The sequence below is a fragment of the Pipistrellus kuhlii genome, unplaced genomic scaffold (genome assembly GCF_014108245.1).
Source record: "Pipistrellus kuhlii isolate mPipKuh1 unplaced genomic scaffold, mPipKuh1.p scaffold_m20_p_21, whole genome shotgun sequence".
Taxonomy (NCBI): Eukaryota; Metazoa; Chordata; class Mammalia; order Chiroptera; family Vespertilionidae; genus Pipistrellus; species Pipistrellus kuhlii.
The window spans coordinates 14,454,308-14,482,219 of record NW_023425520.1 but is presented as its reverse complement, the minus strand read 5'-3'; the positions used below and the strand labels follow the sequence as shown (position 1 = coordinate 14,482,219).

The following is a 27,912-nucleotide window of genomic DNA, read 5'->3' as shown; positions in this document are numbered from 1 at the left end:
TCAGAGAAGAAGGAAGAGAGAGAGAAATATCAAGGATGAGAGAGAATCATGAAACAGCTGCCTCCTACACGCCCCACACTGGGAATCCAGCCCCCAACCCAGGCCTGTGCCCTGACCACAAAGTGAATCCTGACCCCTGGTTCATAGGTCGATGCTCCACCACTGAGCCATGCTGGCTGAGACTCCTGTTGCTTGTTTTTATTTGTTTTATAGATATACTCCCTAGTGCTTAAGGATTTGAACAGAATTCAAGGATTCATCAAAGACAGATACCAATTCAAATTTCTCTCTCCCTCTCGCATACACATCTGCTTAGGTGTATAGTAGTGTGCCCTGCATGTGTTTTTACACTCCTACAAATGTGCACATGAACTTGAACCTCATCGGCACACAGCATTGGGTGTGAGGAGCTTGAATTGCAGGTAACCTTGGCATTTAAAACTAGGTAGCAGGACGTTCCCTGAGTCACTGTCTCCGTCTCCTTGGTGGAATGTTAAGCCGGTGTAACAACCCGGTTGAACTCTGGAGAATGTCTGGAATAACTACCCTGTGATTCAGAGCACGCGGAAGGAGACAAGGCCTGAGAGGAACGGTCAGACCGTCTCCTGCAAAGACTCCATCCAGACAGGCTACTGTCCGTGGTCACCAGGAAGGCCCAGCCCAGCCTCTCCCATCGCGATGTTTGCTCTGCCTCCTCCACACCCCTCACCTCACCCTTACATCCCGCATGGAATGCGTCTGAATATGTTGACTGCGTGTTTATTCTAGGTGCACTTGAAAAGCTTCGTTTGGGACCAGCTGGTGTTGACTCATTCATTTATTCACACAACAAAGGAGAAAGGCTGGAACTTTTGTCTGATCTTCTGGGCTGCCCCCGTCGAAGGGAGGGTTATTTGGGCCACGCAAAAACAAAGGGAGGAGTAAACACAAGTGAGATGGAAGTTTAAAACAAGATTGTGAGTTGTTTATTAGTATTTGCTCTGAGGCTGAGGTTAAACGCCATGGAAGGAACAATGCTAAGTTACGGCCGAGTTACTGCTGCTGCTGCAGTGTGAGTGGCTTTGCCAGCGAGTGGAATAGCAGAAGCGACATGAGTGTGCGGAGGCTCCGAGGCCGTGGCTGTCTGCTCAGAGGTCTTCGGACTCGGGGACGGCGGGGCCCTCAGGGGCCTCGGTGGTGATCACTATGGGGATGTTCTCGGATATCCACCCCTTAGGAGTCCTGTTGAAGGACCGTCTGCCAGAAAGAGGGTTGGCAAAGGCCATGAACCTGGAATCTGTTAGAAGTAGTAGCTCAAAATCTGGGACCTTGAACTTCACCATTTTTGATGCTTTTTCAAAACCTCCAAACGGGGTGGCAACTCTGTGGGGAATGAAAAGAAAAAGAATAAATCAGTTTCCAAATGTGTCTACTGGAACAGAGAAAGACAACTTAGTTCATCATTTTATGGGCGTGTTCTGCCGTATTCTTAGTGTGGCTGTCAGTGTTTGCTCTCTGAGACAAGTATTTCCGTCAGGGACCGCGGACCTGTGTGAAGTCCTGCTCATGCACTCTTGGTTTGGGACTAAAATCTATTCCCCGCACCTGGCAGTCAGCCCGATCACTTCTTGCCTTCGGGTCTTGGCTCACGTTTCCCTGCAGAAGACGTGTCCTCCCCATCTCCACCCACCCGCGGCCTGTGAGCCCTAACTTCCCAGCCACTGCCCCAGCCCCACTCCCTCGCCGGTCCCCGCAGCACTGCTGGGCCATGTCCACCGCCAGGGCTCAGGGAGGGACCTAGGTCGGCATTGCTCCTAGCATTTAACCAGGAACGGGGGGGTCATCAGGCAGGTGCTCTCCGATCACGCCACCTCAGGAGGATAAAGATGATGCAGGTGGGACGGGGTGCCATGCCCCGGCCACCGTTGGAAGTACTGCTCACCGCGGGCCCTCGCTGGAGTGCAGATGCTGGTTGAGACACGCAGGGCGTGTTGGAGAGTCTGCACCGTGCCCACTGCCAAGGCCTGACGGGCTTGTCTCCTGATATCCTCACAAAGACCTCAGGAGCTGGTTCTGTGAACATGCCTACGTCTTGGGAGACTGGAGGCGTGCTCTAGCACGTGACTTGTTCAAGGCCCCACCTATGACGCTGTAGAACCGGGACTTGAACCCAAGCCCCCGGAGGCCTGCTTTTCCAGGGACCAGCCTGTGCCACACCCTCCAGAGATGCTGCGGACGGAGTGCTGGGCCTCCTGAGGGCACTTTCCAAGTGCAGCGCGTGTAGGAACGTCCACCTGCCAGGGCTGTGTCTCACTGATGTCCAGCCGTGCTGCTGTCATATTTCTGATGCCACTATCTGGCCATGCCCTGCATTTGGTCATTTGATTTAATGAACTGAAGAGTCTTTAACACTCAAATTTCATTCTGTGCTTAAGTGACACCTGCTATTCTTGGATGTCTGAGGTGTGCAAGACAGTATGTTTTCATTTTAGAAATGTGCCATTGTATGTGCCATTTGTTGACTCATTCATTTATTCATACAACAAAGAAGTGATTGCTTAAGATACCTGCCCTGCTGTGTGTGAGGAATTCGCAGATGAAGAGGCCGTATTATTATTAACGTCAATGAGTTCCCAAAGCAGTGTAGAGTGAGGCATGAGGGAAGTATGATCGTCAACCTGAGGGGAGGATATCCTGAATAGAGTTGCTCAGGGTGAGGTGAAGCACCTGTAAAGTTCAGAGCCTACATCAGGACCAGTTATGAAATTTGTAGGGCCGTACAAAATAGAAACTGGGGAGCCCTTCTTAATAATTGTTAAGACTATCATCCTGCCTGGCATTGCTCAATGGTTAGAGCATCAGCCTGCAGACCAAAGGGTCTCAGGTTCGAGCTTCAGTCAAGGGTATGTACCTGGGTTGCAGGTTTGTTCCCAGCCCCCGTGGGGAGGTGGGGGGTGGTAGGCAACAGGTAGATCTCTCACATCAATGTTCTCTTCTCTCTCCCCCTCCCTCCCTGCCTTCTACTCTCTCTAAAAAGAAAAAAAAATCACTGGAAAAATATCCTCAGGTGAGGATTAACAACAACAACATTTAGACGATCAAAACAGAGACAGCAAAGCCTCATGGCAAGCACGGCTCTCCTAGCTGGAGCCACACCACTGCATGGGCTGCACATGTGACCGGATTGTGCCAACCCACCCACCATTCTCCCACATTGTTTCTGCAGATGCTGACTCTGACTAGTATGCAGCGTGTAGATAAAAAGCATATTTGTATAAGAATCCAAGGAGCTAACTTCAGAAGATACAGACTCTGACCTTTAGTCATCGTAGCTCTAGGTCAGTGGTCAGCAAACTCAGTCAACAGAGCCAAATATCAATAGTACAACGATTGAAATTTCTTTTGGGAGCCAAATTTTTTAAACTTAAACTTCTAACGCCACTTCTTCAAAATAGACTTGCCCAGACCGTGGTGTTTTGTGGAAGAGCCACACTCAAGGGGCCAAAGAGCTGCATGTGGCTCTCGAGCCGCAGTTTGCAGACCACGGCTCTAGGAGAATTGCTGACCTTCAACTGTAAAACCAGGATAAGGTAGAACCAGGATGACAAACACCAGGCCACCACTTGACCAGATTCAAGATCCTTATCAGAGGGGACTGTGCTGATCGGCAGGTAGAAAACCCGATTTTTTTGTCCTGCTTTCCCTCTCCCTCCTTATAGAGGCCTCTGCCTCCGCTGCGATGTTGAGATGGGCTTTGGACAAGAGTCCCCCGTCTCCTCAGGTAACCGGCTCTTAATAAACCTCTCTGCCTTTTCACTGGCATCTGAGTTTGGTTTTTGTGATGACAGGCAGCCAAACTTACACGCATCCATCCTGGGAGTTTAAGAACATATCGTTTCCACTGGATACAAGATGCTGGACTTCATTTCTAGATTTAGGTTGAATCTGGTCAATCTTATGTTTATGAATTCCAGATATAAATTTTACTCATTTAATTTTTTTCTGCATTAAATGAAAGAAGAAATGTTCCTCTGCCACTGAACTCCAGGATTTGGGCTTGGTGCTGAGTGTGTTGCTTTTTCCCTTTCGGTCCAGTGCTGTGCTGTTTTTCCCTCCCGCTTTGCAGGTCCTTTTCTTCTGCAAAGGAAAACATTCCCTTCCGCCCCATCGCTGGTCTTCCACCTCCTACCTCTGGCCCAGTGGAAGCTGCTGTTTGAAAGGCAGCCTTTCTTTTCTTTGGCACCACAGAGGCTGTATCCTGTTTGCTTGGATTTTTATTGCTCTAGGCGCACAAAGTAAAACAGTCCATTCACAGAGATGGTAAACAGTCAAAGACGACTTGTAGGATATTTAAGGTCTCTGGAAATAGTGTTAAGTTTTAGTCAAAGATAGTGAAGCAAAATGTTCTTTTTTTTTTTTAAGCAAAATTTTCCACTAAAAGATTTGGACTAGCCAAAACCAGTTTGGCTCAGTGGATAGAGCGTCGGCCTGCAGACCGAAAGTCCCGAGTTCGATTCCGGTCAAGGGCATGGACCTTGGTTGCGGGCACATCCCCAGTAGGGCGTATGCAAGAGGCAGCTGATCGATGATTCTCTCTCATCAATGTGTCTAACTCTCTATCCCTCTCTCTTCTTCTCTGTAAAAAAATCAAAAGAAAAAAAAAAAAGATTTGGACTAGTCTACAAGGGATAACCCTGCTTCCCTTTAATTCCCACATTTCTTTAAACATAGATCTGATATAATGTGACTTTACACCTGGTCATTTATGGAGTAAGGAGCTTGTTCCACTCAGATTCACAGTTAATAGATGCTTTCTTATTTACTTTGATTAGTAATGGGATTACATTTGTACTAATTAGTAGTGCTGGAATTGTAACCCTAATAATTACTGATTGTTTTGTAAGGTAAAGAATCTTGTAAAGAGATTGTATAGAAATTAAAATAAGTTATTCAATTAAATACCTAATGTATGTGATATATTTAAAGGTACTTAGTCATATAATCATAGACAGTTTAAAAAATATTTTTACTGATTTCAGAGAGGAAGGGAGAGGGAGAAAGAGTTGGAAACATCAATGATGAGAGCAAATCATTGATCTACTTTCTCCTGCAAACCCCCTACTGGGGATTGAGCCCACAACCCAGGCATGTATCCTTGGCTGGAATCAAACCCAGAACTCTTCAGTCTTCAGGCCCACGCTCTATCCACTGAGCCAAACCAGACAGGGCAATCATAGTCGTTTTTTACAGATGAGGAAATCAGTACAAGGAGGGTTAAATGGCATCGTCACCAGCTTTTTGAAGCAGAGCTAGAAACCTTCTAGTTCAATTTTCCTCACATCTTGCATGGCTTTAATATAGTGTTATTTAAATATCTATCTGTATAAAAGGCTAATATGCAAAGTGGCCTCGCGGGAGTTTGACCAGGAGACTGGGAGTTCTATCACTTGCTATGACTTCCACTGACCACCAGGGGACAGTATGGAAGGAAGGAAGACCCTGACCAGCAACCAGCAGCCAGGGAAGAGAAGCCCTGGCTGGCAGCTGGACTGGAAGGCCCTGGTGGGCTCTGATCATCCCTGGTCACTGGCCAGGCCTAGGGACCCTACTGATGTACATATTTCGTGCACTGGGCCTCTAGTAGCATAATATTTAAGTGGTATATTCAAAATGAGTGCAAGAATGCAAAGTCATGCTAACTGTGGGCTATTTTGAAGTCATGCTTAGACTTGGGAACACTTCTCATTGATCCTATCCCTGCTGAATGCTATAGGACTGCTTCTCACCTTCCCCACATCACTGGCAATAGATGGGGTCACCAAATAACATTATGTTACTCTTCACAAAGGACTCTGGGCATATTTGGAACACCCCCCTCCCCTCCAGCTCTCTTGTTTTAGTAAAAATGAACACAAAACAAAACAAAACACATGTATTAGAATAGCGTCAATATAATAATGTTGAATTATTTAAGAAAAAAATGTACTTTTTATTTTATCTTCTTTTTAAAGTGTATAATAGGCCCTAGGTGGGTTACCTCAATGGATAGTGCGTTGGCCTACAGACTGAAGGGTCCTGGGTTTAATTCTGGTCCAGAGCATGTACCTCAGTTATAGGCTCATCCCTGGCCAGGGTGTATGTGGAAAGCAACCAATAGATGAGTATCTCTCACATAAATCTCTCTCTCTCTCTCTCTCTCTCTCTCTCTCTCTCTCTCTCTCTCTCTACCTCTATATCTTTCCCCCTATCCCTTCCATTCTTTTTAAAAATCAATGGAAAAATATCTTCAGGTGAAGATTAACAACAACGAAAATAAATAAATAAATAAATAAATAAATAAATAAATAAATAAAATAAAAGCAGTGTTTTCTAATCTGCTTTATATAATTAAAAAAAAGTATAATAGTTGTGTGAGGAACTAAATTTCTGGTCAGATTATTTTTTCATAACCTTCAGTTGTTTGATAAAATAAATACTATTAAGTAACCTACTGCAGGAAAGATATTAACCCAATTCGTACCTAGAAATTATGTTAACCTTTTTTAACTGATTGGAATGTGTTCTCAACTAATTCAAGGAATGGCTTTTATCACTTTCAACTTCTAAATAACTATTGAGATTATTTTTTAAATAAAAATTTATTCAAGTATAAGATACATTAAAAAAAGTATATAAATCCTAAGGTAAAACTTGATGAATGTTATTTATTTTTTAGTTACTTGTTGCTGGTATATAAAAATGTTATTAATTTTTATGTTGATTTTGTACTCTGTGATCTTACTAAATTTCTAATTCTAACCTGGAGCTCCTTTTGAATTTCATGGGGACATGATCATGTCATTTGGGAATAAGGACAAATTTATTTTTCCTTTTATATATTTACTAGAGGCCTGGTGCACGAAATTCATGCACTGGGGGAGAGGGGTGTTGTTTCTCAGCCCAGCCTGCACCCTCTCCAATCTGGGACCCCTCGGTCCCACTGCTGGTTTAGGCCCAATCCCACAGACAGTCGGACATTCCTCTCACAATCTGGGACTGCTGGCTTCTCACCTAACCACTCTGCCTGCCAGCCTGATAGCCCCCTAACCACCTTAAAAAGAGTGTTTGCTTTTACTGGATATGGACTTACAGGCTGGCCATTATTTATTTCAGAATTTTAGAGGCGTGATTCCACGAGCTTTAAGATGCTTCCATTGTCTTTGGTTTTTCCGCTGATTTGCAGCCCTGACTTTGTGTGGTTTCCTGGGTCGCATAGTACTTCCTGAATCTGAGGCCTGATGTGTTTCGTCAAGTTTGAAATTTTCTGGGCCATGAATTCTTCAGCTATTGCTTCTACCCCACTTTCCCTTATCCCCTCCCGAGCCTTTAACCACACCACATGCTGGCATTTTCATTGCCAAGTGTGTTCTGCTCTTCCCAGCAGTGGGAACCCCGCGTCTCCTCTGCTCCAGTTTGCACACTGTTGACTTCAGTCTGTGAGTCCTCCCCGCTATGTTCAATCTGCCATGAAGTTTATTTGTTTATTTTTTTAAAACATTTCTGTCACTGGATGTAGCACGAGTACAGAAACCTCATAGACAAGCACAGAAGCTTATTCAGAAGTGAACCACCTTGTCACCAGCACCCGTCCTGAGTCCCTACAGGAGCACCGAGGGGCCTGCCAGTCAGCCCTCGCCTGCCTAGGGGTCAGCGGTGTTTTGACTTTCATGTCAATATCAACTTACAAAATATGTTTTAAAACCTTCTTCCTATGGTGCCCTTGCTGGTTTGGCTCACTGGATAAAGCATTGGCCTATGGACTGAAGCGTCCTGGGTTCAACTCAAATCAAGGGCATATGCCCAGGTTGTGGGCTGGGTCCCCAGAGGGGGGCATGCAGGAGTGAGTAGATCAATAATTCTCTGTCATCATTGATGTTTCTATCTCTCTCTTCATCTCCTTTTCTCTCCAAAATCAATACAAATATATTAAAAACAACAACCAACAAACAAACAACAACAACAAAAAAAACCCACCTTCTTTCTATGGTAATAACCCAAGTGTGCGTGTTTAAGTACAGTGGATTAGTTTTGCCTGTCTTTCAAAATTCTCTTTCAGATCATTTTTATGCTACAGATGTCCCTCTCATCCTTCTCTGCAATTTATTACTGAAGACACTGAATTGTGTGTCCTACAGACCGAACTGTACTGGTTACATTCACTCTTTTGGTAAAATGTTAGCATTTCTCTGTCCTCTGTATTTCCTGCAGATCTTATATGGATCCAGTGACTTAGCACTTTGACTTCTAAATTTCAGTTGCTGTACCAGTATTTTTGTTTTTGTAGAATTTCCATTTGACACTTTATAAAAACCATTCTTAATCGGCTGGAATTCTTCACTTTTGTCATCTCTTCTCTCAAACATGTTTCTCACAATTGCTTTAAAGTGAGTGTCAGATATTACAATCTTTTGTGTTTCTGTCTCTGTTGTTTATTGTTTTTCTCTTCATTTTCAGTCATTTTTGTCATGCCTGGTAATTTTGAACTGACTGGTGAGCTTCTTGAATAAACATTGTAAAGATCATTTGAGTCTGTCGGTGGTGTCATCTTTGTCCATGGCAAGCAGTTTGATTTAAAGGAGGTGACCAGAGAACCCAAGATGGCGGTGTAGGTAAATATCTAAACTGCTGCCTTGCACAACAATTTTAAAACTATAACTAAAAGACAAGATGTCTATCACCCAGAGCCACAGGAGGGCTGGCTGAGTGGAAGTTGTACAAGTAGAAGGAAAGAGAAAAGAGCATTCAGTGCACAAGCACTGAAAAGCTGAGGTATGGAGGCGTGTGTGATCCGGACTGGTGGCGGGTATTGCTTTCTTCAACTCGAAAGGAGACAAGCTCCCGATTTCTCTGAAATCCAGTTTCTAGGGAGACACTTGGGACCCAAACTCCTAATGGGAGAAGCTGGACTGTCTGCCATCAGGTCAGAAAGTGAGTGTGGCTTGCTTGCAGAGCTGCGTGCAAGAATAATTGCTAGCTATGCTGGGGCATGAGGCATGGAGATGCAGTCGGAGGCATGGGGACAGTTGGCTGCCAGCCATAGCTGTTTGCTACACTCTAGCCTAGTGACACCCTGAAACCCTGCCCCACACAATCTACAAACCCACCCAAGCTCCAAGCAGTGACTTTTGCATATGAATGGCCTTCCTCATCACAGCTTAACCTAGCAAACTTGCAACCTGGTTCAGACAGCTCCAAATTCCAAGCAAAGTGGAGAAAACTGTGGTTCTCACTGTAGCTCCTGCAGGGTGGCCTCAGACAGTAGCTGACCTGCACCCCATTGGAGATCCAGAAGCCAGTGTACCTAGTGGTCAGTGTGAGATACCAGATTTCAACTCCTCACATCCATAAACGACACATTTGGGAGGCAGACTCAATGAGCACCAAAGCCCCACTGAAACAAGTCCTGCACCATAAGAGTGTCTCCAGCACAGCAGTTCTTCCGTTATAGACACAGCGGATCCCCACAGCAAATTGGCCTAGAAGACAATTCCTCCCAGTGTACCAACAACAATAAAGGCTTAACTACACCAAGACTTTGTACTCGGCCCACAAAGGGGTGTATCAAGAGCGTCCACCTTAGGTGATTGGAGAGGCTGAGCTACTGGCCCCTATGGGTTACCTACCACACAAAGCTGCTCCATCAACACAGGAAGCAGACAAAATGCAATGACACAGAAACATATCACAAATGAAAGAAAGGGAGGAAAGTAAACTACTGGATAACATAGAGTTCAAAACCACATTTATAAGGTTACTCAAGAATCTTCTAAAAATGCTGAGAAACTTGATGAGACCTGCAATAACCTTAATGAGAATGCCAAAAATATGGAAAAGGACCAGTCAGAAATTAAGCATACACTGTCTGAAATAAAGAATATACAGAGACTCAACTATAGATCAACATACTCTAAGAATCAAACCAAAGATCTGAAATATGAGGAAACAAAAACACCCAACCAGGAAAACAAAAAGAAAAAAGAATTCAAAAATATGAAAATAGTGTAAGGAGCCTCTGGGACAACTTTAAGCATACCAATATCCAAATTTTTGGGGTGCCAGAAGAAGAGAGAGAGCAAAATATTAAAAACCTATTAGAAGAAATAATGACAGAAAACTTTCCCTACCTGATGAAAGAAACAGACTTACAAGTTCAGGAAGCACACAGAACCCCAAACAAGAGGAATCCTAAGACAATCACAGCAAGACACATCATAATTAAAATGCCAAGGGCAGCCGAAACTGGTTTGGCTCAATGGATAAAGTGTCGACTTGGGGACTGAAGGGTCCCGTGTTCGATTTCGGTCAAGGGCATGTACCTTGGTTGTGGGCATATCTCCAGGAGGTGTGCAAGAGGCAGCTGATCAATGACTCTCTCTCATCGATGTTTCTAACTCTCTATCTCTCTCCCTTTCTCTGTGTACAAAATCAATAAAATATATTTAAAAAATAAATAAATAAAAAATAAAATAAAATGCCAAGGGCAAAAGACAAAGAGAGAATCTTGAAAGCAGCAAGAGAAAAACAGTTAGTTACCCACAAGGGAGTACACATATGACTGTCAGCTGATTTCTCAATAGAAACTATGCAGGCCAGAGGGAGTGGCAAGAAATATTCAAAGTGATGAACAGCAAGAACCTACAACCAAGATTACTCTACCCAGCAAAGCTATTATTTAGAATTGAGGGTCAGATAAAGAGCCTCACAGACAAGGAAAAGCTAAGGGAGTTCATCACCACCAAACCAGGATTACATAAAATGCTGAAGGGTATTCTTAAAGAAGAGGAAGAAGAAGAAAAAAGTAAAGATAAAAATTATGAACAAGAAGAAGACATCAAATACATACCTACCAACAAGTGAATCTAAAAATCAAGTGAATAAAAAGTCTGAAGAACAGAATGGACTGGTGAATATAATGGAATCAGGGACATAGAAAGGGATTGGACTAACAATTCTCAGGGGGAAGGGGGTCTGAGGGGTGTGGGAAGAGACTGGACAAAAATCTTACACCTATGGATGAAGACAGTGCTGGGGTGGGGTGGGGAATCAGGTGGAGGGGAGCTATGGCGGGGGAGAGGAACACCTATAATAATCTGAACAATAAAGATTTATTTTAAAAAATGAAATAAAAATAAAGGAGGTGACCATTATCCAATCCAGGACTGTGTTGATGGGCACAAGCACTTATTTTCATGAAGGCCCTGGGTTCAACTCAAATCAAGGGCATGGGCCCAAGTTGCAGGCTGGATTCCCAGTAGGGGGCCTGCAGGAGGCAGCAGCCAAGCAATGATTCTCATCATTGATGTTTCTACCTCTCTCTCCCATCTCCCTTTCTCTCCAGAATCAATACAAATATATTAAAACAGCAACAACAAACGCCTTCTTTCTACGGTAAGAACCCAAGTGTTGACATAGCCCTCACTCACCTCTACTCCAGCGGGATAGCCGCCAGCGTCCCTGTAGAAGATTGGAGTCCCCGGACCCTCCTCCCAGGCCCCCTGGGCTTTGGGGTTCTCTAGCAGATTTTGCAGACCCCGCAGGGCGCCCAGCCCGGCAGCGCCCGCCCAGGGCGCCCAGCCCCAGCCTGGCAGCACCTGCCCAGGGTGCCCAGCCCGGCACACCCGCCTGGGCGCCGGCAGCGCGGTCACCTGTTGAAGCTCCGGTAGTCTGGCAGCTCTGCCTGGCCCTCGGGCGTGAGCAGCTTCGGGTACAGCCCCTCGAGGAGCTCCGGGTGGCCGCTGACCGCCTGCTCCCACGGCGACTGGTAGGACCGGGGCACGGCCGTGGTGTTGAACCTCTCTGGAGGGATCTCCTTCAGGGGCCCGGAGTAGCCTTCAGGAGAACACGGCAGCGGAGTGAGCACGGAGCCCGCGTGGGGAGCACCCCCGGGACTCAGGGAGCAGCGTGGAGACTGTCCCTGGGCCGGCGGTGTTGGGAGTAACACAGGGGGTGTCCCTTCCAGCACCGGCAGCTGTTCAGGCTTCACCGTGGGGGGCTGTGTCTGCACCCCTTGTGGGCCTGGCCTTCCCGTCCCTGTGGACGTTGTCCCTGACTCTGCGGCTGGCCTCACCTCCCGCCCGCTCCTCTCACAGGGCAGACCACCTCTGGGATGCCATGGAGCCTCACAGCAGCTCGCATAGACTACGCCGCTGGCACACACGCTGAGTGACCGGCTCCATGTCCTCACGGAGCCCCTCACCCTCCATCCACAAGCCACTGACTGCCGTGACCTTCCTGCTAGTCTCTCTTCCCTACCAGGCCCTCACCCAGACCTCCCAGGCCCTGACCCAGACCCTCACCCAGACCTCCCGGGCCCTGACCCGGACCCTCACCCAGACCTCCCAGGGCCCTGCACACAGACCTCCACAGGCCCTGACCCGGACCCTCACCCAGACCTCCCAGACCCTGCACCCAGACCTCCCGGGCCCTGCACCCAGGCCTCCCCCAGCCTCCCAGGGCCCCGCACACAGACCTCCCACTGCAGCCCCTGCTTTTGGTCCCCACGCTCTTCCCATCGCTAATACCACCCAGTGACCTACGACAGGAAAACTTGACCGTGTCACTCACTTCCCAGGACAAAAATCCCAGCCACTCAGCATGGCTCACCTGTCCCCACACCCCTGGGCAGCCTCGCCTCCTGGTACCGTCCTCACATCTGTACTCCAGACCCAGGCTCTGCCTGAAGCTGGCATCTACCCCCACCGCTTTCCCCGCCTCCCCTTCCCTGTGCCCCTGGGCCTGCCTGCACCCTCCTCACCTGTCAGGCCCTGCAGAAGCCTGGGTGTGAGGTGACCTCTCTGACCCCTGGGGACAGACTGGCCATCCTGCCTGTCCTCTGTGTGGGGTTCAGTGCTTCAGTGTCACTGCCCACATCTATTTCCTGTTCCTCCTGCAGCTGATCAGAGGTCAGGCACGTGGAGACCAGACATTTAAAATTTTATACCTTCTTAAATTTCTCAAACCCTCACTACTCCACACAAGTGCGTAATTTCTGTGTGCTTTCCCCGGTGTGTCTTCACCCATGGACGCAAGGACCCCGTGACTGTAAGTCTGGGACCGGAACTGACACATAGCCACTCGCAACCTCGGTTTCTTAATCTCTAAAGAGCAGGTTGTAGTGAAAATGTCGTGGAGTTACTGTGAAATTAAGGAAGACAAACATATATCATAGCGCTCCACAGGCTGGATAATTTTACACAAAAGGAGCGTTAATATAATTACAAATGACTTTATTTTTAAGGTAACCGGTGGTTGCCAGCAGATACAGCGAGCCATCTGAGACAGGCTCCTCAGGTCTCCGTCTGACATTGACCTCAGACTTACCCACACACAGATGGGGGGTGAGCCTATAAAAACAGGCCTGCAGTTGTTCGTATGGAAAATACAATCTATAATAATAAAGGGTGATATGCTAATTAGACCGGACGTCCTTCCTGACGAAGCCGAGGCGGAGGGAAGCCAGCTGGGTCCTGGGCGCCTGTGGGTGGCCGGAGGAGGGAGCCCGGGTCCTGGGCGCCGGAGGGAAGCCGGTGCTGGCAGCCGGCGGAAGGAAGGCCTGCTCTTGCACACATTTTAGTGCCTCTAGTAATTAATTAATAAATAAGAACACACCATAATGAGGCCAGCAGTCTCAACCTGATACCATTTATAAGGAAGGGTCCACGTGACCCGAGCCGCACATTTAAACGCACAGAGACTATTGTTTTATCTGTAAGGCGCTGAGTTACCTGGTGCAATGTTTTCTGGATTCGGGGGGCTCCTCGGGTCCGGGGTGTTGGGAGGAGTGAACGGGGCTTGCTGTGACCCCCCTTCTGACAGGCTTCCGTCCAGCTTCCCATTCTGCATGGCCAGGTTGTGCTGTATTGGTCAAAAGCAAACTCGGCTGAAAACTCAAAAATATTAGACAGGCCAACAGGAAGTGTCCCCTGTGCTGGCCCCTCCCACATTTAGGGTTTAGCTGCAATAGCGCGTCTCTGTCTCATGGGGCATCGATAGTGTGCACGGTCATTGGCTGAGCTGGGCACGGTCCTGGGTGAGCTTTGGCTGAAGTCACTCGACAGCCACCTCATCACCGTTTTCTGAGCCTCACTGTGCCAGGTGTGGTGTCACGGGCTTTGTCTCAGACATTTCGCTAATCGTCACCACCTCCCTATGAGGTGAGTATGATTAGTTCTGAAGACTTTACTATCCTAACACAGAGCATCCTGGTCAGGCACTGGCCTTAGTCACTGTCACATTGCTACTCTATTTATAGCTGGGATTTAGTTAGATTCTTTCCTTTGTCTTGTCTTGAAATTTAATCTGACATTTGAACAATAGTCATGTGTAACACAAAGACATTGTCCTTTAAGTTGAATAAATTTGTAGAAGAAAGAATTTGGGATTTCTAGAAAATAAAATGCTTAAAAGATGCTTTTCTTTGAAGTTTTAGGTGAATTTCGTTTATTATTATAACGCAGGATTTATTCTATGGCAATAATAAAACACTTTAAAAATAGCCAATTTGCATTTTAACAGAGAAAATAGAATTGTAATCGGTTATGTCCTCAGAAGTATGGCTGGACTTTCTCTCTATAATAAAGCGTGTTTACTTACGTGTGGGAAAGATGTGTGTTTTTAAAAAGGCCCATCTATATAAGAAGAGTATAAAGTCAAATTATCTTTTAAATTTAGAAAGAAAAATTCGGTAATGAGCATATCAAATAAAGATCAATTTTGACTTTTTTTGGTATGACAAAAGCAGAAAATATTTTAATGCTCATATTTATTTATAAGGTGATGTAGTAAAGTACTGTTTTACATTTTAATACGTATTTACCTTTATAGAAATATAAGGATAAAAGACCATTTTGTCCTAAAATCCAAATGTTTATCATCACAGAAGGCCATAAATTAAGGGTCTCAGGTGAGGTGTTCTATCATGTGTGCCAGATACATAGTAAAAGTCATTTTTTGAGCAAATGAACACATTCTCAGAATCCCGGTGTATTTGGCTTGCTGTTATCTCCGAATTACTGTTAATGGCACACCTTCCCCTTCCCCAAACACTGTTTAAGATGCAAGGGGCTCACAAAGTCCTCGTTACTGGAGGCACTGGTAGTTTTAACTGTGAGACGTGGCCATTTTGCTGAATGCCCTTTGCAGCGATTTCTGGAAGGTAATTGTGATCCGCCTCCTGTTGTGTTTCCCGGAGGCCCTCTCCTTCGCCCTGTCCCTGTCTGTCTTTCTGTGTGACGGGAGCCAGAGAAGGGAGCCCGGCTGTGTCCCAGCCCCAGGCCTGCGGCTCCTGTGGAGGCAGTGCGTCTCCCGTGTCAGAGGAGGTTTGTGCGGCTCCCTGGGGCAGTGCTGAGCAGCAGAGGAAGCCCAAACTGCACCTACATTTTCTATTTTAAAAATGATAATATTTGAGCAAATGGCATTGAGCACCGGGGAGTATGCTTGTTTACTAGTGTTATTTGTTTTTCATTTTTAAATATAATATTATAAATATCTCCCATTTCCTCTTCCCTTTTCCCTCTTCCTCTCAACCCCTACCACACCCTATGTCTTCTCCACTCTATGGCCCGTGTCCATGGCTATGTATATCTCTCTATATAAAAAGCCAGTGGCCATAACAGCCATAATGACTAACAACTGGTCCCTATAATGCCCACTATGGCCAGCGAACCAGCCTGATCAGGGGGTGGGGCTGGGCGGCCAACCTCCTGTAGCCAATCCCAAGGCCCCAGCCCAAGGCCCTAATCCTGATCACACACCTCCAATAGGGGCCAGGGCTGGCCAGCCAATCTCCTGCAGTCCTTCCCCGCAGCTGGCCATGCCCCTGATGGGCCCCCACCACCCTGATCAACCTGAGACCCTCTCTCTGGCCAGCCCCACTCCTGACCCCACCTCAATAGGGTGCAGGGCCGCTAGCTAATCTCCTGTAGCCCCTCCCCCTGGCCAGACACGCCCCCTGAAAGCCCCCCACCCCCTTAATAGGGAGTGGGGCTGTCCAGCCAATCTTCCTGCAGCCCCTCCCTCTGCCTGGCCCTACCCTAGATTGCCCCCCCCCCCCAATTAAGGGCGGGCTGGCGGATCAACCACCCATGGCTTCTCCCCCAGACCACTGGCCCTGATTGGCACCCCCCACCCCAATGTGGTGGCGTCAGCTGGACCACAACCCACAGCCCCTCCCGATGGCCATCCCCATCCCCAATCGGCATCCAATGCCAATCAGGGGGTGCATCCCACTGGCCAATCACCGAGGTCCCTTCCCCCAGCTGGCCTGGCCTTGGTTGACCTATCAGGGCATTCCAGCCAGCCAGCCAACCTCCCGCCATCTCCTCCTCCTGACAGGTCCAGCCCTGATCTGCCCGGATTGGGGCCGTGCAGGAGTTTGTGCACCGGGCCTCTAGTAGGTATTTAAGGTCTGTGATTTATCTCTTCTGGTGTCCCTGCCCTCACGTCAAGGTGTGTCAGTCTGTCCCACGCCTCCCTGTCCCATGTCTTACTTTACCGGTTACTGCCTTCTACCTTAGGAAAGCTTTGGTCCAAGGAGCTTGCCCTCGATGGCACTGAGGTTAAGAGCACGGCCCTCCCTACCCCACACACAGTCAGTGCTGGGGACCCGAGTGTCTGCAGCTCCCGGAACCTCCCCGCCCTGCGGGGCGCCCTGTGCCCGGGAGTGCCCCACCCACACCGAGCAGCCTGATAAGACCGCCACCTCCCCCGCCCCTGGCAGGCCCGGCGGGCTCAGTGCCTCATGCACAGGCTCACCACGTCCCCGCCGAGCTCCACACTCAGCCCCACAGCTCCCCTGGACCCATGGAGAAAGGGTCTCCCCAAGTCGGAGGGAGGACCGCGGAGAACACGTGTTTGGGAGCCTGGTGATCCCACGCGGGGGGAGACGGGCCCATGTGTGCACACGCCCATGGCCCAGGCTACGTACGTGCATCTGCGCTCGCGACTCGTACTGGAGGTTCTCGAAGGTGTACTTGTCGGAGCGGCGCTGGCGCATCCGGAAGAGCCGGGCGCCGCGGTTGGCCAGGTGGGTCAGCTCCTCCAGCATGATGTCCCGCGGCACGCTCACCTTCCGGCCCAGGTCCATGCCACCGCCTGCAGAGCGACACCACACGACTCAGGCGCCTCCCCACTCCGGCCTGTCCCGCCGCCTGCAGGCTGGGGCCTGGGTGCTCTCCTTGGCCCGCTGCTACCTGGCTTCCCTCCATGCCAGCCACCGGTCACGGGTACGGCACTGACCTCCTGCCCTCACGCCCGGTCTCCAAAGGGGTCCTCAGACCCTCCGCACGGGCTGGGAGGAGGACTGGGAGCAGTGCTGCAGGCGCCGTCTTCCGCGTGGCGCGTGGCGCGGAGAAGGGTGGGTGTGAGCTGTCACGGGAGCGGCAGGGTGCTGACCCCCACACTTAGTGCCGGCAGCACTGCCCAGAGTCTCCTGATGAGCTCCGTGTTCTCCCCACTGTGCAGGGATCAGTCTGAGCTGTCCCTCCCCCTGGAGTGCCACCCCTTCACCCGTGCCACCCTGTTTCCCTGTCTCTGTCAGACACTATCATTCTGTGCCCAGCCCGGAGGCACCCAGCCTGAGGCACCCAGCCCCAAGGCCCCAGCCCCAAGGCCCCAGCCGCGAGGCCTTCAGAGCTAAAAGGCTCCGCTGGAGAACTCTGTCTGAAAGTGGAAGGTGAGGGAGCACTTCCCAATTCATTGTTAACTAACACAACCCTGACACCAAACCCAACCAGGAGAACACACAGGAGGCCAGGACCAATGTCCCTCCCCAGCAGGAGCAGAGGTCCTTCGCAGTTTTCACGAGTAGAATGCCACAACGTGTGGACATGGTTCTACATGAGCCAGTGGGGTTTATGCCATGGAGGCGAGACCCGTTCAATATTCACACACACACACACACACACACACACACACACACACACACACGAGGAGCAGTGACGGGCAGGAGTCCTGACCAGCTCAGGGTGGTTCCTGGCTGTGGGGTCCACTCTCATTTAGGAGGCGTTATCGCTGGGGGACCCTGGGGCAAGCCCCAGGGGGCAGCTCTGAATTAGTTCTCATGTTTGCATGGGAAACTATAGTTATCTCAAAATGGAAATTCAATGAGGAGCCACCCAGCTCAAAAGGATCACGTTCTACATCGTATACTCCTTTTCGCTGTCCGTGTGCCCTTGATGGTAGCTCTCTGCTGGATCTGCTCGGTGGAACCCACACAAGGTCCCTTACTGCACCTCTCTCTCAGGCCGGCCTGCAGTGACCCTGATGGCACTGAAATCGGGCACCGAGGGAGTGCTTATCCCTCAGAAATTAGCCAACTCTGCAAACCGAGGCATCCCCCCGTGCCTCCCCGCCCCCCCCCCCCCCCCCCAAAAAAAAAGAACCAGCAGTTAGATAGTTACTAGCACACTCCTAAGCACAGGCATAGGCCAACATATTGTGCATAAACAAACAACCAAAGACAAAGTGAGTTCTCCGAGGTGAGGCTTTCTTCCCAGACCGCCTGCCAGGGGAGAGCCTACGGTATGGACTCGGCCGCCTGAGGCTCAGCGTGCAGAGGCTGCCAGCTGGGCACAGGCGGCCCCGTCAGCTGTCCCCGGCCTTGGCTGCACAGCCCGGGGGTCTCAGCCGCCGGGGGAGCTGGATGCCTGGTAAGTGATACAACGCGTCAGGATACACACACATCCTTGACCCGTGGATTAGAAGGCTGTCTTTGTGGCATTAGGTCACCCAATGAAAATAATATCGCTGGGCGTACTTTCCTACTGATGTCATTGACGCTGAGGCAGGACTCTGTTTATTCTTCAATCATTTGATGGGACTTCATCTATTATAGTTTACTGTTCTTTCAAGCAGATTAAGGGTTTTCTTTGAATAACTATGTAATTATGAACTGATAGATATCATATAACTTTAGGGTCTTGACCATAATCAAATTAATTTCCACCAAAAAACTCACAATTTTTAATCTACTACAAATATTAAATAATTGTTATCAATATTCTTTCTTGTAATGTCTTCAAATGTACAATCTCTTTGTAGTTAAATTAAGATTTAAAGTCTTACATAGAAATCTCATACTGTGGAGCCATGCTGCTCTGGATTCTGGGAGCCAAAAGGAAAATCACATTTTATTGGGGAATATGAGTCATCATTGGAAATGTGATCAGTTCCTTTTTCGAACCTCACTTCCATGTGTACTCTTCTGAGTAGGCCCTGGGCTTAAATTCCTCCAAAAGGAAACATTCTGGTGTGTTTTTTTTTCACATTAGTTTCATAGGTTAATATCCTGAAATTAAGTTAACAGTGATTTATGTGTGCCCAAGAATGTTGTATTTTAAATTTGAAATTGTGATCCTGCCAAAGTGACAAATTTAAGAGAAGTAAGTGAATTCCACTCATACTTTGTGAAAGTACCCACTTACACATAACCTCTTTTTACAGATGTTTCCCATGATGCCTGGCAGCTTCACTTCTGGTGGAGGGGGCACCCCTCTGAGGAGAGCCCCCAGAATGCCCAGCTGCAGGGGGGCCTGGGACTCCCTGAGGAGCCTGGCTGAGGCCTTGAGGTTTTCTCTGCCCACAACAGGACTGCCTGCAGGTGGCCCATGTGGATTGCATATGCCCCTAGGAAAGATACATTGTTGCACAGTATACTGTGTCACATCTACACTAATAAAAGAGAAACATGCAAATTGACCATAACTCTGCTATGCCCACAGCCTCGTGGACCAGCCAATCAAGAGCAAGCATGCAAATTAACACAACCAAGATGGCTGTGGCCACCGAGCGAGCAGGTGGCTTAGGTTTTCCCAGCAATAAAGGAAGCCAAGCTTCCCGCCCTGGCCTCCACTCAAGGCTACAAAGTTTCGATTATAGAAGAAAATAAATCCCAACAAAAATGGTGGCAGCCATGGAGCTGGAGAGAGCAGGAGGCTTGGGTAGCCCCCAGCGATGAAGGAAGCCAAGCTTCCTGGCTGGCCCTGGCCTCTGCTAAAGGTTATAAAGTTTTAATTATAGAAGATAAATAAATCCCAGATACCAGGGTCTCCATTTGGGTCACCCAGGGGAGGGGTGTGGCAGGCCCGCCAATGACCACAGGCCCCTTGCCCAGGCTGCCCCATGCCCCAAGGGAACCCACACCCTAATCCAGGACACCCTTCAGGGCAAACCAGCTGGCCCCCACCCATGCACCATGCCTCTATCCTATATAATAAAAGAGTAATATACAGATTGACCATCACTGCAACACACAAGATGGCTGCCCCCATATGATCAAAGATGGCTGCCTCCATGTGGGCACAAGATGGCTGCCACAAGATGGCCAGCAGGGGAGGGCTTTTGGGAGGAACCAGGCTTGCAAGGGAGGGCAGTTGTGGATGATCAGGGCAGCAGAGGAAGAGAGTTGTGGGTGTTCAAGCCAGCAGGGGAGGGACCAGGCCTGCAAGGGAGGGCAGTTGGGGGGAACCAGGCCTGCAGGGAAGGGCAGTTAGAGGTGACCAGGCCAGCAGAGGAGGAAAGTTGGGGGACCTACAAAGAAGGTCAGTTAGGGGGGACCCAGGCCAGCAGGGGAGGGCAGTTAGGGGTAATCAGGTTGGCAGGGGAGCAGTTAGGCATCAATCAGGCTGGGAGGGGAGTGGTTAGGGGGTGATCAGGCTGTCAGGCAGAAGCAGTTAGGGGCAATCAGGAAGGCAGGCAGGAGAGCAGTTGGGAGCCAGCAGTCCTGGAATGTGAGAGGAGTCCCAGATTGGAGAGGGTGCAGGCTGGGCTGAGGGACACACACCCCATGCACAAATTTCGTGCATCGGGCCTCTAGTAAAAGATAATAATGCAGCCTGTGATTGTGCATAATGCCTACAACTGATTAAAAGTTTAGTAATAATTTTCTCTACACTAATAAAATTGATATTGAAACACACGTGCAACTTTTTTGATTTTCTTATTTTATATCTCTTTGCCTTGATTTGAGTTCTAAGACTTTAAAGTTCTGTTAATAACAATATCCTCTCTTAATGGCTATGTAAATCTATAAACACTGAGGAAATGAGATTACCAATGCATTAAATGACACAGATTGTGTTCCACAAACAGGACTGCGTAGAGCTGCTGTTAATGGCATGGGCAACAAAGGCACCGGTGAAGGAATCGTGTGGCTTCAATGAAACACTGGTCAGAAACTACACTGCTTTCCAAATAAAACATCTTTCTTGTTTGGGGGGCGGGGGTGATGAGAAATTTTAACCCAAAGAAAATGAGCAGACTTGTATACTCAGGCATTAGGCTAAGTGATTTTTCTGCCTCGGACTTTCTGATCTGCTGTCCTTGTTTTAATAATGATGACGTGATCACCTGCAGTGTAAGATCTGCTGAGACGGGAAAAGGAAGAGGGTCTTCACAAAATCTTCCATCTGAAATTCAAGCTGTTATGCTCCGTGCATTTTAGAGAGCTCCGCAGTCTGTGTTAATATTGGTGTGCCTCTGTTATTGATGGAGAAACTCCAAACACGATGCTTGCTGCTTGCACAAACACAGCTCCGTAACAGCGTCAGGGACCGAGAATTTAACGTGTCAGCACGCCCAGCCTCCTCGTTGTCTGACGAGGACTCTGATGTGTGTGTGGTCTGGACCCCAGGGCTCCTGGGACACCATTGGACACGCACCCCATGTGGACCTGGGCCCCCCACTTGCACAAACTAAGCCCTTCTCTTGGAGTCACAGCAGTCTGCCCAGCCCAGTCCTCTCCCTGGTGCTGGGAAAGCGGCTCCCAAGTTATGAGGGAGAAAACCCAAACCAAAACCATTCCAAGAGGAAAGAAACACCAACAAGCCCTCACAGAGCCCGGGTGAGGGAGCTGGAGGCGGCAGAACAGCCTCAGGGGGGGTCCCCCCCGCTTCTGAAGCTCCTAAGCTACTGGCAATGTCTGTGCCTACAATCGGGGACACGGGCCCCCACCTCCCGTGGCTGTTCTGCTACCTCTGGGCACCAGCCAGGGTGTCTGGCCTCTCCATCCATCCTGCCCCCCTAGTCCCTCTGTCAGTGACCTCTGACCCTCTTCTCCCCCCTCTGTCCTCAGTCTTCGAGGTGCTGACAGGGGAAGGTGGCGGTCACTGCAGAACAGGACACAGGTCACAGCTAACTCAGGTGCACATGCTGGAGTCCCTTCGTGGTGCTGTGGGTCTGAGAGCCGCACCTGGATGGTAGCATCGTGGCTCTGGTACTTCTGTGAAGACAGGGACTTTGTACCTCCGCATAACGGGGGCGGCTGCTCCGTGGGCTGGTGCTGGTGCTGGTGCTGGTGCTGGTGCTAGTGATGGTGCTGCTGATGGTGCTGGTGCTGGTGCTGGTGATGGTGCTGGTGCTGGTGATGGTGCTGGTGCTGGTGCTAGTGATGGTGCTGCTGATGGTGATGGTGCTGGTGCTGGTGATGGTGATGGTGATGGTGCTGGTGCTGGTGATGGTGATGGTGCTGGTGATGGTATTGGTGCTGGTAATGGTGATGGTGATGGTGGTGGTGATGGTGATGGTGGTGGTGATGGTGGTGGTGATGGCAATGATGGTGATGGTGATGGCGATGGTGCTGGCAATGGTGATGGTGATGGTGATGAGTACAACAGCGGTACCTGGGCCGGGGCCTTCTGGTCAGCTGTCCGCCGGTGTACCATGTCTTTGTCCAAACGTGGTTTGACACCAAGCACCCTGGGCCCAGGGAGACGACTGGGGTGGGTTAGCAACGGCAGTGCCTCGGTCTGTGGTTCCTCCTGGGGAGTCCATGTGGAGAGCCTCCGCAGTGGTTCTCTGCGGTCATTTCTTCCTCATGATGGTGAAGGCTCCGATGTAAAACTCTTGTTTTTTTAGCTTCATCTTTCCCACGGCTTCATCTCAAAGGCACACCTGCTGGGTCTCCCCCAACAGGAACAGGCCGAACCCCACCCCCCTCCTGCTAAGAAGAGACTCGCTGAGCGGTCATGACCACCTCCCATTGTCCTGTGGGCTCCGTGTTTGTTGAAAGGGGAATGAAAAAACACGTGACGGTCATATGTGAAGGTCATGCTACAAAGAGCCTGAGGCACAGGGAGGGGGCTCCGAGGGCGTTCCCTCTTTGCTTTTATGAAGTCGGCGGTCTGAGTGACTGGGTCAGCCTGGTAATCAGTGGGAAGCAGTCGCGTGCTTGGTCTGAAGTCACAGCTCCGGCTGCTGTGCGGTGTTGGGAGGTCTGGAGGATCGCGCCCAGAACGGGTCTCTGCCGTCCGGGCCTCCAGCCGCTTCCTCAGACAGCGAGCCCCCTGGACCTCCAGGTCCCGGAGGCCAAGCTGCAAGCAGACAGCGTCCCCAGGAGACACGGGGGGAGCCACAGGGGTGGCTGAAGCTGCTCCTACACAGAGCTGCTCTGTGGGCGGGACTCAGGGCCACGTGGCCACCCTGCCAGCTGGCACCGGGAGCCGGGAATAGGGCTGAGCCCGTGACCCCGCTACGGGGTGGACTCCCTGTGACCCCAAGGGGGGCTTCGGGGACCCGCATCGCCTGGGGTGAGGCAGCAGTTGCACTTTTTAAATCTTTGATAAACACCAATGTTACACTATAAAGGCAAGCTATTCTCATCCTTGTAGGTGTGTGTCTGGACTGGCAGAGCAGGGCCCACGCAGGATGTAAACTGGGATTCAGGAAATGGGTCTGACAAGCGATTATGAGGATTATGAGGAATGAGAAAATGGTCACGCTGCTCAGGTCTAGTGTTAAGGGAAGCAACTTTGTCTCACTCAGTGGCCACCTGATTTTGCCGCATGGTCAGGAGAACGGTGAGAACCGTGTCGGAGATGCCCTGAAGCAGGAAGCACACAGGAGGAAGCCTGCACGTGGACCTGGGCACTCTGGGTCGGTGTCAGTTCTGGAAACCGAGTCCGGATCCTCCTCACATTCTCCCAAGCCGTTCGACGCCGTGGACCACGGGCAAGGAGCCGGGTCCCTGTGCCGACTCATCTCTTGGGAACCAGGAAAGGACCGGCCCGGCACCCGCTCCCGCCTGCGCTGTCGGATGATCGACCCGGCTCCCTGTCCCCTTCCTCCCTCAGGGAAGGCCAGTGGCCACGCCTCTCCCTGCCCGCCCCAGACCTCAGGCCTGGCCGCAGGGCTGTTTTCCGGAAGGCGAGGCTCCTCCTGGCGGAGCCTCCGGCAGAGCCCCAGTCTGCCGGAACCGCTCAGCTCAGCCCCGAAGGCCCCCAGCACGCTGCTTTGTCTCTGTGACCTCCATGCCACCCTTTGCCCGGCAAAGCCGCTTCTTTACAACAATCAGCGTGCAGGGAGGAGCCCCTGGGTCAGGAGGGAGCGTCGGCACGTCGCCCGTCACTTCTCCGGAGAATGGTTTGCATCGTGAGCGCTGAGATGACGAGAGCTTCGTCTTTTCCCAGGAATCACGAATAAAAGATTCCCAGCCCAAGTCCTCGCTGAGTATCACTCAGGATGACTCGGCCTCAGGGGGAGGAGTGACCGTGACTATGGATCCCACTTCCCATCTGTCTTCTGTTGTTGGCAAGGAAGGGACGGCAGGGCCTGTTGGAGTGATTTGTGGGCAGAAGGGAGAGTACGTCGAGCTTTGCCCGGGGTGGACGTGAGACCTCGGGAGGCCTGCCCAGGGGAGGAAGAGCCGAGCTGGTCGCTGCTCACGGCAGACCCCACGGAACGCACATCAGCTGTCGGTGCCGCATTCCTGCCGGGCAGCCGCTCCTCTGAAAATAGCTTCCAGATGAGGGCGACTACAAAGGCTTAGCACCGGCGGCTCCCGCCCGCTGCCCGGAACGCGAGAGCCACGGAGGCCACAGGCTCCTACCACGCCGGGGGCCCCTTAGTGCTGAGCCACGTCCAGGCCACACGGGGGGGGGGCACCGTGTCCCTCACTACGTCCCCTCCACACGGGGGTGGGCACCGTGTCCCTCACTACGTCCCCTCCACACGGGCGTGGGCACCGTGTCCCTCACTACGTCCCCTCCACACGGGCGTGGGCACCGTGTCCCTCACTCTGTCCCCTCCACACGGGCGTGGGCACCATGTCCCTTAGTATGTCCCCTCCACATGGGGGTGGGCACCGTGTCCCTCACTACGTCCCCTCCACACGGGGGTGGGCACCATGTCCCTTAGTATGTCCCCTCCACATGGGGGTGGGCACCGTGTCCCTTAGTATGTCCCCTCCACACGGGTGTGGGCACGGGGGTGGGCACCGTGTCCCTCACTACGTCCCCTCCACACGGGTGTGGGCACCGTGTCCCTTAGTATGTCCCCTCCACACGGAGCGTGGGCACCGTGTCCCTTAGTATGTCCCCTCCACACGGGGGTGGGCACCGTGTCCCTCACTACGTCCCCTCCACACGGAGCGTGGGCACCGTGTCCCTTAGTATGTCCCCTCCACACGGGGGTGGGCACCGTGTCCCTTAGTATGTCCCCTCCACTCGGGGGTGGGCACCGTGTCCGTGGACCTCCTGCATGATGGCCGAGGCCTGCTGCCTCCTCTGCCTCCCCGTGGCACTGTGTGACAGCATCGCGTGTTCCCTGTGGAAACAGCCGTGCTGAGGCGGCGGAGGTGCTGGGGCGGAGGTGGGGGGGCAGGTGGTGCTGTCCTGTCAGAGCCTTGTTTCCCTGGAAGTATCCGCCCCCCCCGCCCGCCGGGCCGGAGCCTGTCGCCCTGGACGGCAGCCGCAGTGAGCAGAGGGGACGCGGGCTCGGTGGTCTTGTCTCCGCACAAGGACCCCAGGCAGCGGGGACCGAGAGAGCTGCCCTCCCAGCTCTCCCCGCTCAGGCTCACTGTCCCTGCGCCCTCCTGGCCCCCCGCGTCCCTCTGCCCCCCGTCCCTCTGGACTCCCTGTGTCCCTCCGGCCCCCTCCCCAGCATCCAGCCCCGGCCGCAGGCTGCACAGGGAGGCCGGCACGCAGACCAGGCCGACACACTGTGCGGGGGCGATTGTTTAAAATTGGCATCCACAGCTGTCCCTTAGGGGAAGAATGCTCATTGTGAGCCACAGCCCCGGGTGACCACGGAGGGAGAGCTCGCTCAGGAAGCCTGCACTCACCTTGCCCTCGCCCGTGCTTCCCAGCAGGACGGCCCGGTGGCGGGAGGCCGCGGCGGGTGGGGTGCTCCTGGGCCGAGGTCTACCCCTGAGCCGCTGATGGCATGGTCCTCGCTCCGCTCCTCCGGGGACTGTGCCTCCGAAGCCTGGCGTCCGCTGACGTCAGGGCTATATATAGCTCGGACACTCAGCCTCAGCCTCCTGGCGGGATGGAGCGGAGATTAGGGCTCTGCACTGCGATCTGGGGGTGCGGCGTGCAGGGAGGGGCAGCAGGGCTCTGGCCGCCTTCTGCGGAGGAGACAACGGCCCAGGGATGGGGCCGGCTTAGGAGGAAGGGCTGGTGCTGCGTCCTGGCTGTGATGGCGAGGCGGGCACGGATTAGAGTGGATGGTAGGGTGTCCGCCCCTGAGAGGGAGGTGTGGGCACTCACAGCCGTGGAACTCAGGAAGGGGGCTAGCGCTAGGCCCGTGTGGCTCAGCGGTTGAGCGTTGACCTATGAACCAGTAGGTCACGGTTCAATCCCAATTAGAGCACGTGCCCAGATTGTGGGCTCCATCCCCAGTAGGGAGCATGCAGGAGGCAGCAGAGCCATGATTCTCTCTCATCACTGATGCTTCTATCTCTGTTTCCCTTACTCTCTGAGATCAATAAAAATCTATTTAAAAAAGGAAGAAGGTAAGTGACGCACTGGATAGGAGGCCAGCCCTGGCTGGGCCGGGAGGATGGGAAATGTCCGTCTGGGGACAAGGGAGCCTTCTGACATGGATGTTGGATACCGAGCTGCAGGCAGCTCTGAGCAGAAGCTGAGCCTCCTGACTGGGTGGCGCTGTTGGAAGAGACCCTGTGAGCGCTGGGGGTCAGGATTTTGGGGCGGGTGGCGGGGAGGCAAGGAAAGGGAGTGTGGGATCTGGCTGAGACACAGCGGGCCCCCATTCCTGGATTCCTGCTTTTGTCACCCCCTCCCACCCCCCACTGGCTGCAGCTCGCCCCCTCCGCCTAGGGCTCTCTGCACCAGGACTCTGACCTGCTCCCGAGACCTTCCTGCATCCCCTGTCCGGAGGCCACAGGCGCCCTCGGTCCTGCCTCCTGGTTTTCTGTACGTCTGTCTACCTTGTCGACTTTGGCACAACGGTTTCTCACCGGAATCTAATCAATACCTTCAGTGCGGACATTCACTGAGACGTGACTGCACTAGGCCAGCTCCAACCGGCCAGCTGCCCCTGTCCTCTCAGTGCTCTGACCGCCCGTGCCAATCTCCCACAAAGCAGCTTCACTCCCAATGGCCGCTTAGCGGATCTGCGTCCGACGGGAGGGACAGGAACCCCCCCACAGGAAGTACACAGGAGCAATGTTTGCCCACACCAGCTCGGTCCAGAGGGAAGCCGTCTAGGGTTGGGGATGGCCGTGACCTTCGGACTGGCTCCTCTGCCCCTGAAACGCGACCCCTCTGCCTCCACAGGCTCCGGCTCTGGGGCAGGAGTTCTCACTTCAGCCCGCAGGGCAGGTCTGGAGCTGGGTACAGCGCCTCCCTCAGAGCGCGGCCATGGCCCCCTTCCCCTGTCACTCGAAGCTCCGAGAGCCGTATTTCACTCGAGTGAGGTAGGTAACGCTGACCTCCTTCTGCGCGGCCGTGTGGCCGGCTAACACTCAGAGCTTAACTTGCCGGCAAGGCCGATAGGTGGTGAGTGGGAGGAATGGCTTTGTTTTTGGCACAACAGCATATCCTCCGTCACCATCTACCTGTCCGGTACCTGCTGGCCTCCGCCGGGGCCTGGGCGCTGTCTGTGCGGTCAGCAGCCGGGGCTGTGCGCGGCCCAGGGCACTCGCTGTCCTCGGGATAAACG

At 51.7% G+C, this 27,912-nt stretch overlaps 1 protein-coding gene across 4 annotated transcripts; it reads right to left on the bottom strand.

Moving 5' to 3' along the window:
* Positions 1-941: 941 nt before the first annotated feature.
* MYOZ2 (myozenin 2) lies at positions 942-26,226 on the bottom strand. Of its 4 annotated transcripts, XM_036450411.2 has the most exons (7): positions 26,072-26,226; positions 25,461-25,554; positions 16,947-17,104; positions 14,251-14,254; positions 13,743-13,872; positions 11,664-11,847; positions 942-1,362 (listed from the first exon to the last, which is right to left on the bottom strand). In XM_036450411.2, the coding sequence occupies exons 2-7, from the start codon at positions 25,542-25,544 to the stop codon at positions 1,128-1,130; spliced, it is 795 nt and encodes a 264-aa protein (XP_036306304.1). In that variant the 5' UTR covers positions 25,545-25,554; positions 26,072-26,226; the 3' UTR covers positions 942-1,127. The 4 variants fall into 4 exon arrangements, with proteins under 4 accessions (XP_036306304.1, XP_036306305.1, XP_036306306.1 ...); XM_036450412.2 differs by lacking the exon at positions 14,251-14,254 and having other exon boundaries at positions 16,943-17,104; XM_036450413.2 differs by lacking the exon at positions 14,251-14,254 and having other exon boundaries at positions 16,943-17,109; positions 25,469-25,554.
* Between the last annotated feature and the right edge of the window lie 1,686 nt (positions 26,227-27,912).